The following is a 12,762-nucleotide window of genomic DNA, read 5'->3' as shown; positions in this document are numbered from 1 at the left end:
TTTTTCAACAGCTGTATATACACTGCTCAAAAAAATTAAGGGAACACTTAAACAACACAATGTAACTCCAAGTCAATCACACTTCTGTGAAATCAAACTGTCCACTTAGGAAGCAACACTGATTGACAATACATTTCACATGCTGTTGTGCAAATGGAATAGACAACAGGTGGAAATTATAGGCAATTAGCAAGACACCCCCAATAAAGGACTGGGCAACAACCCAGCAGCAGGACTGCTACCTCCGCCTTTGTGCAAGGAGGAGCAGGAGGAGCACTGCCAGAGCCCTGCAAAATGACCTCCAGCAGGCCACAAATGTGCATGTGTCTGCTCAAACGGTCAGAAACAGACTCCATGAGGGTGGTATGAGGGCCCGACGTCCACAGGTGGGGGTTGTGCTTACAGCCCAACACCGTGCAGGACGTTTGGCATTTGCCAGAGAACACCAAGATTGGCAAATTCGCCACTGGCGCCTGTGCTCTTCACAGATGAAAGCAGGTTCACACTGAGCACATGTGACAGACGTGACAGAGTCTGGAGACGCCATGGAGAACGTTCTGCTGCCTGCAACATCCTCCAGCATGACCGGTTTGGCGGTGGGTCAGTCATGGTGTGGGGTGGCATTTCTTTGGGGGCCGCACAGCCCTCCATGTGCTCGCCAGAGGTAGCCTGACTGCCATTAGGTACCGAGATGAGATCCTCAGACCCCTTGTGAGACCATATGCTGGTGCGGTTGGCCCTGGGTTCCTCCTAATGCAAGACAATGCTAGACCTCATGTGGCTGGAGTGTGTCAGCAGTTCCTGCAAGAGGAAGGCATTGATGCTATGGACTGGCCCGCCCGTTCCCCAGACCTGAATCCAATTGAGCACATCTGGGACATCATGTCTCGCTCCATCCACCAACGCCACGTTGCACCACAGACTGTCCAGGAGTTGGCGGATGCTTTAGTCCAGGTCTGGGAGGAGATCCCTCAGGAGACCATCCGCCACCTCATCAGGAGCATGCCCAGGCGTTGTAGGGAGGTCATACAGGCACGTGGAGGCCACACACACACACTACTGAGCCTCATTTTGACTTGTTTTAAGGACATTACATCAAAGTTGGATCAGCCTGTAGTGTGGTTTTCCACTTTAATTTTGACTCCAAATCCAGACCTCCATGGGTTGATACATTTGATTTCCATTGATAATTTTTGTGTGATTTTGTTGTCACCACATTCAACTATGTAAAGAAAAAAGTATTTAATAAGATTATTTCATTCATTCAGATCTAGGATGTGTTATTTTAGTGTTCCCTTAATTTTTTTGAGCAGTGTATATACACAGTTGAAGTCGGAAGTTTACATATACCTTAGCCAAATACATTTAAACTCAGTTTTTCACAATTCCTGACATTTAATCCTAGTAAATATTCCATGTCTTAGGTCAGTTAGGATCACCACTTTATTTTAGGAATGTGAAATGTCAGAATAATAGTAAGAGTGAATGATTTCAGCTTTTATTTCTTTCATCACATTCCCAGTGGGTCAGAAGTTTACATACACTCAATTAGTATTTGGTAGCATTGCCTTTAAATTGTTTAACTTGGGTCAAACGTTTCAGATAGCCTTGCACAAGCTTAACACAATAAGTTGGGTGAATTTTGGCCCATTCCTCCTGACAGAGCTGGTGTAACTGAGTCAGGTTTGTAGGCCTCCTTGCTCGCACACGCTTTTTCAGTTCTTCCCACACATTTTCTATAGGATTGAGGTCAGGGCTTTGTGATGGCCACTCCAATACCTTGACTTTGTTGTCTGTAAGCCATTTTGCCACAACTTTGGAAGTATGCTTGGGGTCATTGTCCATTTGGAAGACCCATTTGCAACCAAGCTTTATCCTGACTGATGTCTTGAGATGTTGCTTCAATATCTCCACATAATTTTCCTTCCTCATGATGCCATCTATTTTGTGAAGTGCACCAGTCCCTCCTGCAGCAAAGCACCCCCACTGCATGATGCTGCCACCCCCGTGCTTCACGGTTGGGATGGTGTTCTTCGGCTTGCAAGCCACCCCCTTTTTCCTCCAAACATAACGGTGGTCATTATGGCCAAACAGTTCTATTTTTGTTTCATCAGACCAGAGGACATTTCTCAAAAAAGTACAATCTTTGTCCCCATGTGCAGCTGCAAACCGTAGTCGGGCTTTTTTATGGTGGTTTTGGAGCAGTGGCTTCTTCCTTGCTGAGCGGCCTATCAGGTTATGTCGATATAGGACTCGTTTTACTGTGGATATACAGTGAGGGAAAAAAGTATTTGATCCCCTGCTGATTTTGTATGTTTGCCCACTGACAAAGACATGATCAGTCTATAATTTTAATGGTAGGTTTATTTGAACAGTGAGAAACAGAATACCAACAACAAAATCCAGTGTTTATACTTGCGTACTATTGTTTGTACAGATGAACGTGGTATTTTCAGGCGTTTGGAAATTGCTCCCAAGGATGAACCAGACTTGTGGAGGTCTACAATTCTTGGCTGATTTATTCTCATTTTCCCATGATGTCAAGCAAAGAGGCACTGAGTTTGAAGGTAGGCCTTGAAATACATCCACTGGTACACCTCCAATTGACTCAAATGATGTCAGTTAGCCTATCAGAAGCTTCTAAAGCCATGACAATTGTCTGGAATTTTCCAAGCTGTTTAAAGGCACAATCAACTTAGTGTATGTAAACTTCTGACCTACTGGAATTGTGATATAGTGAATTATAAGTGAAATAATCTGTCTGTAAACAATTGTTGGAAAAATTACTTGTGTCATGCACAAAGTTGATGTCCTAACCGACTTGCCAAAACTATAGTTTGTTAACGAGAAATTTGTGGAGTGGTTGAAAAACGAGTTTTAATGACTCCAACCTATGTGTATGTAAACTTCCGACTTCAACAGTGTGTATATATACAGTGGGGAGAACAAGTATTTGATACACTGCCGATTTTGCAGGTTTTCCTACTTACAAAGCATGTAGAGGTCTGTAATTTTTTACATAGGTACACTGTGAGAGACTGAATCTAAAACAAAAATCCAGAAAATCACATTGTATGATTTTTAAGTAATTAATTTGCATTTTATTGCATGACATAAGTATTTGATCACCTACCAACCAGTAAGAATTCCAGCTCTCACAGGCCTGTTAGTTTTTCTTTAAGAAGCCCTCCTGTTCTCCACTCATTACCTGTATTAACTGCACCTGTTTGAACTCATTACCTGTATAAAAGACACCTGTCCACACACTCAATCAAACAGACTCCAACCTCTCCACAATGGCCAAGACCAGAGAGCTGTGTAAGGACATCAGGGATAAAATTGTAGACCTGCACAAGGCTGGGATGGGCTACAGGACAATAGGCAAGCAGCTTGGTGAGAAGGCAACAACTGTTGGCGCAATTATTAGAAAATGGAAGAAGTTCAAGATGACGGTCAATCACCCTCGGTCTGGGGCTCCATGCAAGATCTCACCTCGTGGGGCATCAATGATCATGAGGAAGGTGAGGGATCAGCCCAGAACTACACTGCAGGACCTGGTCAATGACCTGAAGAGAGCTGGGACCACAGTCTCAAAGAAAACTATTAGTAACACACTACGCCATCATGGATTAAAATCCTGCAGCACACGCAAGGTCCCCCTGCTCAAGCCAGCGCATGTCCAGGCCCGTCTGAAGTTTGCCAATGACCATCTGGATGATCCAGAGCATGAATGGGAGAAGGTTATGTGGTCTGATGAGACAAAAATATAGCTTTTTGGTCTAAACTCCACTCGCCGTGTTTGGAGGAAGAAGAAGGATGAGTACAACCCCAAGAACACCATCCCAACCGTGAAGCATGGAGGTGGAAACATCATTCTTTGGGGATGCTTTTCTGCAAAGGGGACAGGACGACTGCACCGTATTGAGGGGAGGATGGATGGGGCCATGTATCGCGAGATCTTGGCCAACAACCTCCTTCCCTCAGTAAGAGCATTGAAGATGGGTCGTGGCTGGGTCTTCCAGCATGACAACGACCCGAAACACACAGCCAGGGCAACTAAGGAGTGGCTCCGTAAGAAGCATCTCAAGGTCCTGGAGTGGCCTAGCCAGTCTCCAGACCTGAACCCAATAGAAAATCTTTGGAGGGAGCTGAAAGTCCGTATTGCCCAGCGATAGCCCCCGAAACCTGAAGGATCTGGAGAAGGTCTGTATGGAGGAGTGGGCCAAAATCCCTGCTGCAGTGTGTGCAAACCTGGTCAAGACCTACAGGAAACATATGATCTCTGTAATTGCAAACAAAGGTTTCTGTACCAAATATTAAGTTCTCCTTTTCTGATGTATCAAATACTTATGTCATGCAATAAAATGCAAATTAATTACTTAAAAATCATACAATGTGATTTTCTGGATTTTTGTTTTAGATTCCGTCTCTCACAGTTGAAGTGTACCTATGATAAAAATTGCAGACCTCTACATGCTTTGTAAGTAGGAAAACCTGCAAAATCGGCAGTGTATCAAATACTTGTTCTCCCCACTGTATATATATCCAGACAGCACTCCACTGACCAGAATAGAATTCGTAGGCTATTGAGTCGGTTGTGCTGTTGTTCTTTTCTGTGATGAAAGCTCACAACCAGGCTTGTTCTTGGGTTATGACAGCAGCAGTAACAGCATTGAGGTGAGTTTACATTGTCAAGTCTCGCTGAAAGGTTGGTGGAAGGCAAGAGGTCAAAATCTCTCACATAATGCAGAGGGCTACTAATGCAATGGAACTGGCAGCAGGTCAGGATTTGCAGAAATTACAACACAAAAAAAAGTTGTTTAGAAGGGCATGACAAGTGTGATGTAGCAACAAACATAAAAACCATTGCTGTGACATACAGTGCATTCGGAAAGTATCCAGACTCCATTATGTTACGTTACAGCCTTACTCTAAAATTAATTAAATAAATGTTTTTCCTCATCAATCTACACACAATACCCCATGATGACAAAGAAAAAACAGGTTTAGACATTTTTGCAAATTGATAAAAATAAACAGAAATACCTTATTTACATAAGTATTCAGACCCTTTGCTATGAGACTCGAAATTGAGCTCAGGTGCATCCTGTTTCCATTGATTATCGTTGAGATGTTTCTACAACTTTATTTGAGTCCACCTGTTGTAAATTAAAATGATTGGACATGATTTGGGAAGGCACACACCTGTCTATATAATATCCCACAGTTGACAGTGCATGTCAGAGCAAAAACCAAGCCATGAGGTCGAAGGAATTGTCCGTAGAGCTCCGAGACAGGATTGTGTCGAGGCACATATCTGGGGAAGGGTACCAAAAAATGTCTGCAGCATTGAAGGTCCACAAGGACACAGCGGCCTCCATCATTCTTAAATGGAAGAAATTTGGAACCACCAAGACTCTTCCTGGAGCTGCCTGCCCAGCCAAACTGAGCAATCAGGGGAGAAGGGCCTTGGTCAGGGAGGTGACCAAGATTCCAATGGTCACTCTGACAGAGCTCCAGAGTTCCTCTGTGGAGATGGGAGAACCTTCCAGAAGGACAACCATCTCTGAAGCACTCCACCAATCAGGCCTTTATGATAGAGTGGCCAGATGGAAGCCACTCCTCAGTAAAAAGGCACATGACAGCCCGCATGACAGCCCGCTAAAGGACTCTGACCATGAGAAACAAGATTATCTGGTCTGATGATAGTCCCCTGTAGCTCAGTTGGTAGAGCATGGCACTTGCAAAGCCAGGGTTGTGGGTTCGTTTCCAACGGGGGGCCAGTATGAAGATGTATGCACTCACTAACTGTAAGTCGCTCTGGATAAGAGCGTCTGCTAAATGACTAAGATGTAAGATGATGAAACCAAGATTTAACTCTTTGGCCTGAATGCGAAGCGTCACATCTAGAGGAAACCTGGCACCATCCCTACGGTGAAGCATGGTGGTGGCAGCATCATGCTGTGGGGATGTTTTTCAGCAGCAGGGACTTGGAGACTAGTCAGGATCGAGGGAATGATTAACAGAGCAAAGTAGAGATCCTTGATGAAAACCTGCTGCACAGTGCTCAAGACCTCAGACTGGGGCGAAGGTTCACCTTCCAACAGGACAACGGCCCTAAGCACACAGCCAAGACAACGCAGGAGTGGCTTCGGGACAAGTCTCTGAATGTCCTTGAGTGGCCCAGCCAGATCCCAGGTTTGAACCCAATCTAACATCTCTGGAGAGACCCATCCAACCTGACAGAGCTTGAGAGGATCTGCAGAGAAGAATGGGAGAAACTCCCCAAATACAGGTGTGCCAAGCTTGTAGCGTCATACCCAAGAAGACTCAAGGCTGTAATTGCTGCCAAAGGTGCTTCAACAAAGTACTCAGTAAAGGGTCTGAATACTTATGTAAATGTTAAATGTTCAACATTTTCTAAAAACCTTTTGTTGCTTTGTCATTATGGGGTATTGTGTGTAGATTGATGAGGGGAAAAAACAATGTAATCAATTTTAGAATAAGGCTGTAACGTAACAAAAATGTGGGAAAAGTCAAGGGGTCTGAATACTTTACGAATGCACTGTACAGAATATACCCAGGGCTTGATCATGCATACAGAACGCACACAGTGAGAAAAGCTGCCGCTCTGAGTGAGCAACAACATCCAAGGTAGGAGGTAGAAGCAGATTGTTATCTTCCTAAGCACCACAGGAGGTTGGGTGGCACCTTAATTGGCGAGGACGGGCTCATAGTAATGGCTGGAACGGAATAAATGGAATGGTCTCCAACTCATCAAACATGGCTTCCATGTGGTTGATACCATTCCAATCACTCCATTCCAGCCATTACTATGAGCCGTCCTCCCCTCAGCAGCCTCCTGTGCTAAGCGCTGTCTGGCTCCTGGACCACAATGAGTGATTAGTCAGGAGGACTAGCAGGGGAAGAATGACTGACTGGTCCAGAACAGTGCTGCTGAGACATCCCTCATGCTAATAGCACTGAGTGTCTAAATATAATAATAATAATAATAATAATAATAATAATAATAATAATAATAATAATAATAATAATAATAAGCCATTTAGCAGACGCTTTTATCCAAAGCGACTTACAGTCATGTGTGCATACATTTTTACGTATGGGTGGTCCCGGGGATCGAACCCACTACCCTGGCGTTACAAGCGCCATGCTCTACCAATTGAGCTACAGAGGACCACATATGCTCTCCCCTTGTACTCCATGGGACCTGGCAGTCACTGAGGGCCATTTCACCATATTAAATATAGTAATAAACAAGAAAAAAAAAGAGAGAAAATGGTTGAGAGAGAGAAAGATGCATGCCTACAACAGAAACCTCTGTTGTTTAGCATCTCTTACCAGCTAAGTGTGATCAGTAACAATGAGAGAGAGGTTGTCTATAACAAATATGCTAACGAAACTGAAATTAATTTATTTGGAAGGACTGACCACCTCAGGCTTATATTGATTCTACATGAATGGACATGTATCGTATGATAGATTCATTCAAACACAGACCCTGTGATGACAGAAACTAGAACAGCCACACCTTTTCAAAAGAAACCAGACAGGTGTTACCATGATTAGTAACTCAGGAGACAAAAGGACATCAGGTGGGCTGTCCCTGTCAGTAAGTGTGATGCATGAGAGTTAAGACAAATAGCCTATGCTATCTACACCATATTGATTGCTATGAGAGACTTCCAGAAAAAAATTCTGAGACTAAACATTAAAGCTGAGCTAACAGAACGAAAAGGCTTTATACCACACTGCCAACTCCTAGACGAGATGCTGCTCAATGTGACAGCTCAAGGTGAAAGAGCACCTTGAGGGAGAGTGAGTGAGGGAGCCTGTCTCATCCACATACAGGCTACCACTGGCTAATCAACAGTGACAGGTTGGGCCATAAACCCTGGCTCTTTGTTAGCTACAGCCCCAATGCCCTGTTCATAGGCAATGTGAGCCAGGCCAAAGGATGGCGAAATTATAGGGCAAAACCTTTAGCTACTTACTCAAAAGTGAAGAAGAGTCCGCTTGTGATGAGAATGAGGATGAGGGTGAGGTAGAAGACCCCTGTCTGTCTGGCCATCATGATCCTCCCATTGCAGTAAAATTTATTCCGCCCTGGGAAGGCTTGCCACTTCCTCCTCTTGGGGGTCCTCTTCTTGTATGGAGTCTCCATCGGGGTCGAGCTGCGAGTGCTGATCTGGCTGTATTCGCACTCTCGCATAGGCTCAGCCACCCCGAGTTGCAGCATCAATGGCCACTCAGTGAGATCCCCCCACAGTTGAAGCAGTCCAGGGCCAGGGGGCAGGAGCACCGCTGTAATGAAAGCAACAGAACTGTGATATTAGCCTACTGGAAAGAGAGTGGTCTGATTATAGCCTGGTCCCGGATCTGTGTGTGGTGTATACAGTCAACTCCTATGTTTGTTGTCATGCCAGACAGACAATGAATAGGCAAAACAATATAAACAGATCTGGGATCAGTCTGATTATAGGATCACATTCAATGTTTTGCTGATGATGTTGAAATTATCTAGTATAGGGTTAGCTTGCTACCATTTTAGAGTTCATGTTTTATCAGCTAGCTAAGGTTTTATTAGTTTATGGGCTATAGTGAGTTTATATAGCTAGTTAAATGACGAGCACACAAACGTTTCCAGCATGACAGCCATACCTACTTGGATATCCATCTTACCACTAACTTACTAGGCTACACAACTAACTAGCTAACGTTAAGTAGTTGGCGACCAGTGACAGCTTCTCACATGCTTCAAACTTTTCACTAGCTAGCAACTAGCACGCTTGCAAATAATGGTTTAATCAAACATACTTAGCTAATAAGTCTTGGCCCTAGCTAGCTAACTGAACTAGCTAGCTAACTACCTACCCAGCATTACCAAATAAACAAACGTTAACTAGCTAGCTTGGTAATGTTACCTACAAAATCACCCAGCAACATTACTTTACTATTGGCTAGGTAGAGACAGCTAACGTCAGCTAGTTGGCAAAAAAGAAAATGCAGCCAAGTAACTAGATCTAGTTAGCTAGGCTAACGTTAAAATGTAATGGGGCAAACTTTTAAATGTTCTGTCGTTTCCTGTGAGCCAACACCCGTTCAGTCACCAAGCATTACGGGCACATCCCCAGCCGCATACCATCACAGAAACCCTCCAGTTTTGCCACCCCTCTGGACAGCTCACCAAAGAAAGTCGACACTGCTGGTCCGCCACCTTTTCCGCTCTCCTTATCCTTGTTTGTTGCGAACTGCAGTCGAAACCAATATTATTCTTTCTCTCGGAATTACAAAAGGCTTATGACTGGTATTAAAATATCAAACGCTTCAAACATGGAAAGTCAGAGGATAGGCTGGGTCTGGGTCGGTCCCACGCCACACCACTTCAAATTCAACCGCAGCAGAGAGACAGCGCTAGTAATTTTCAGACATGCTCGCGCGTGATACGAAAGATCAGAACGCCGCTTGCAGGTCTAATTTCCATCTACAGATTTGCTAAATCTGGGGATATTCCCATAATTCTGTCACGTACTCGTTCCCACCAAGGCTGCTGAAACATCAGGATATCCCACTGTGTTTGTTCGGAACGTAATCACACTGTTGTCTCCATCACGTTGCGCTGCTCATCGCAACTAGCAAACAACAACATACCGCGCACACAACCCGCCCTCCTGTAAACGCATTTTTCTTCGAGTGAATTTTTCGGCAGACTAGACGCTGTGTTGAGTATTGCTGCCTTTTGCAGGTCGGAGTGCATATTGCACATTTTTATCACAAGAGAAGGGGGACATTTTCAATTGCACCACCATCTAACCCTGCAACTTACCTATATACTGTCTATCCCCAAAACCCACCCCACTATTTTGGCCCTAAACGATCCTACACCAGGCCATCAGCCTGGGAGGATGGAACCCCTTCTCTCAAAACTCCCTGTAGATCTTCTGCACTAAAAGCTCTCACACCCAAATATGTATCTGCTGCTGCAACTACCACACCTATCTTCTGTGATGTCCGCTCCATCCATGCAGTGCAGTTAGTCACCATGTCTATAATAAAGCACTGCTCTGCTTTCTTGACATAGCTATCAACAAAACAAGTCCTACAGGCTCTAGTTTTGTCGCCCCGGGACTACTGCCCAGTCATATGGTCAAGTGCCACAAAGAGGGACATATGCAAATTACAGTTGGCCCAGAACAGAGCAGCACGGCTGGCCCATAAATGTACATGGAGAGCTAACATCAATGACATGCATGTCAATCTCTCCTGGCTCAATCTAGAGGAGAGATTGACTGCATCACTACTTGTATTTGTGAGAGGTATTGACATGTTGAAAGCATTGAGTTGTCTGTTCAAATGACTAGCACACAGCTCAGACATCCATGCATAACCCACAAGACATGCCACAAGGGGTCTCTTCACAGTTTCCAAGTCCAGAACAGACTCTGGGAAATGCACAATACTACACAGAGCCATGTCTACATGGAACTCTATTCCACATCAAGTAACTCATGCAAGCAGTAAACTCAGATTTAAAAAACAGATAAAACTACACCTTAGGGAATAACGCAGACTGTGAAGAGACAGACAGGCACACACACACTAGCATACACAATCTACACACACGTACATTGCAATATTGTTTTATGTTTGTATTATAAATGTTGTATTGTAGATATGTAGTGGTGTAATAATGTTATATGATGTACTGTTACATTTGTTGTGTGTGATGTAAGTGCCTTAATGTGTTTGGACCCCAGGAAGAGTAGCTGCTGCTTTGCCAGCAGCTATTGGGGATCCCTTGAAATACAAATACAGACACAAGAAATCCAACCTTACTAAAACTCATCCTCTCTGGATCTCTCTGTCTCTTTAGGCCTACTCCCTGGGGGGCTCCCACTCAAAGCCCTCATCCTTGGGCTATCCTCTACTCTCCTTACATTTACATTTTAGTCATTTAGCAGACGCTCTTATCCAGAGCGACTTACAGTTAGTGAGTGCATACATTATCATTTTTAAATGTGTATATATATATTTTTTTCATACTGGCTCCCCATGGGAATCGAACCCACAACCCTGGCGTTGCAAACGCCATGCTCTACCTACTGAACTACATCCCTGCTGGCCATTCCCTCCCCTACCCTGGACGACGCTGGGCCAATTGTGCGCCGCCCCAGAAGGTTTTCATCAAGGATCACTCTGTACTTTGCTCTGTTCATCTTTCCCTCGATCCTGACTAGTCTTGCAGTCCCTGCCGCTGAAAAACATCCCCACAGCATGATGCTGCCACCACCATGCTTCACCGTAGGGATGGTGCCAGGTTTCCTCCAGATGTGACGCTTGGCATACAGGCCAAAGAGTTAAATCTTGGATTCATCAGATAAGAGAATCTTGTTTCTCATGGTCTGAGAGTACTTTAGGTGCCTTTTGGCAAAATCCAAGCGGGCTGTCATGTGCCTTTTACTGAGGAGTGGCTTCCGTCTGGCCACTCTACCATAAAGGCCTGATTGGTGGAGTGCTGCAGAGATCGTTGTCCTTCTGGAAGGTTCTCCAATCTCCACAGAGGAACTCTGGAGCTCTGTCAGAGTGACCATCGGGTTCTTCGTCACCGCCCTGACCAAGGCCCTTCTCCCCTGATTGCTCAGTTTGGCCGGGAGGCCAGCTCTAGGAAGAGTCTTGGTGGTTCCAAACTTCTTCCATTTAAGAATGATGGAGGCCACTGTGTTCTTGGGGACATTCAATGTTGCATAAATGTTTTGGTACCCTTCCCCGGATCTGTGCCTCGACACAATACTGTCTCAGAGCTCTACGGACAATTCCTTCGACCTCATGGCTTGGGTTTTGCTCTGACATGCACTGTCAACTGTGGGATCTTATATAGACAGGTGTGTGCCTTTCCAAATCATATCCAATAAATTGAATTTACCACAGGTGGACTCCAATCAAGTTGTAGAACCATCTCAAGGATGATCAATGGAAACAGGATGCACCTGAGCTCAATTTCGAGTCTCATTGCAAAGGGTCTGAATAATTATATAAATAAGGGATTTCTGTCTTTTATTTTTAATACATTTGCAAAAATTATGATGGAAATTATGCCCTGTTAGATCCTGAATTCTAGTCTACCATGTTTACTTCAACAGCGGAGTCATATTTGTAATATTTGTCATATTTAAGTACCCATAAGGTAGTCCAAACCAGCTGTCATACAGACATGCCCCCTAATGCCAGCCTCGTCATATGATGCTGCAAGTTCCTGAGGTCCTGCTTTGGTCATGGTGATGTCATTTTCCCGGGTTTCTCACTCCCCCATACCACCTACACACCATAGACATCCTTAACATCTCCTAGTCTGAACAATGCCTCTGGCTTCCAGCTTGATTCACTCAATCACTCCCACTGTCCTACAACCATCTCCTTGTTCAGTCAATGCTCCTCTTTCACAGGCAGGCTTAGAGAACTCTCTATCTGAGTCATTGGGCATACATACGTATTATCAACAGGGCTCTCAGCGGTGAGAAATATACTCAGAGAGAGCACAGAAAGTTGTTTTTCATGTACTGTATGAGAATCTGAGAGGGCGTATATCACTACTTTCCTCGATTGAGTAGAAAAGAGGGACTATTAAAAGCGTTTTAAATTAGTTCTGAGAATTGAAAAAGAGCTCAGTCTGCTCAATAGACTCTCAGAGTAGTGGTACACATAGCCTATATAGCATTCTGTATGGCTTTAAAGACATCTCCA

General features: G+C 44.4%; 1 protein-coding gene across 5 annotated transcripts in view; it reads right to left on the bottom strand.

Annotated features, from left to right (window-relative positions):
- The window catches only part of LOC121539158 (palmitoyltransferase ZDHHC14), a 111,419-nt gene extending 101,725 nt beyond the window's left edge, over nt 1-9,694 (bottom strand). For 3 of the 5 annotated variants that reach the window (XM_041847451.2, XM_041847454.2, XM_041847455.2), the window contains exons 1-2: nt 9,209-9,694; nt 8,016-8,325 (exon numbers count right to left, since the gene is read on the bottom strand). In XM_041847451.2, coding sequence (XP_041703385.1) covers nt 8,016-8,260 — 245 coding nt within the window. In that variant the 5' untranslated portion in view covers nt 8,261-8,325; nt 9,209-9,694. Of the gene's footprint in view, nt 1-8,015; nt 8,326-9,163 lie in introns of all 5 variants that reach the window. The other 2 variants (XM_041847452.2, XM_041847453.2) reach the window with 2 other exon arrangements.
- Nucleotides 9,695-12,762: the final 3,068 nt, after the last annotated feature.

This window comes from Coregonus clupeaformis, chromosome 25 (assembly GCF_020615455.1).
Source record: "Coregonus clupeaformis isolate EN_2021a chromosome 25, ASM2061545v1, whole genome shotgun sequence".
In the NCBI taxonomy this organism is placed as follows: domain Eukaryota; kingdom Metazoa; phylum Chordata; class Actinopteri; order Salmoniformes; family Salmonidae; genus Coregonus; species Coregonus clupeaformis.
This window is presented reverse-complemented; position numbering and strand designations above follow the sequence as displayed.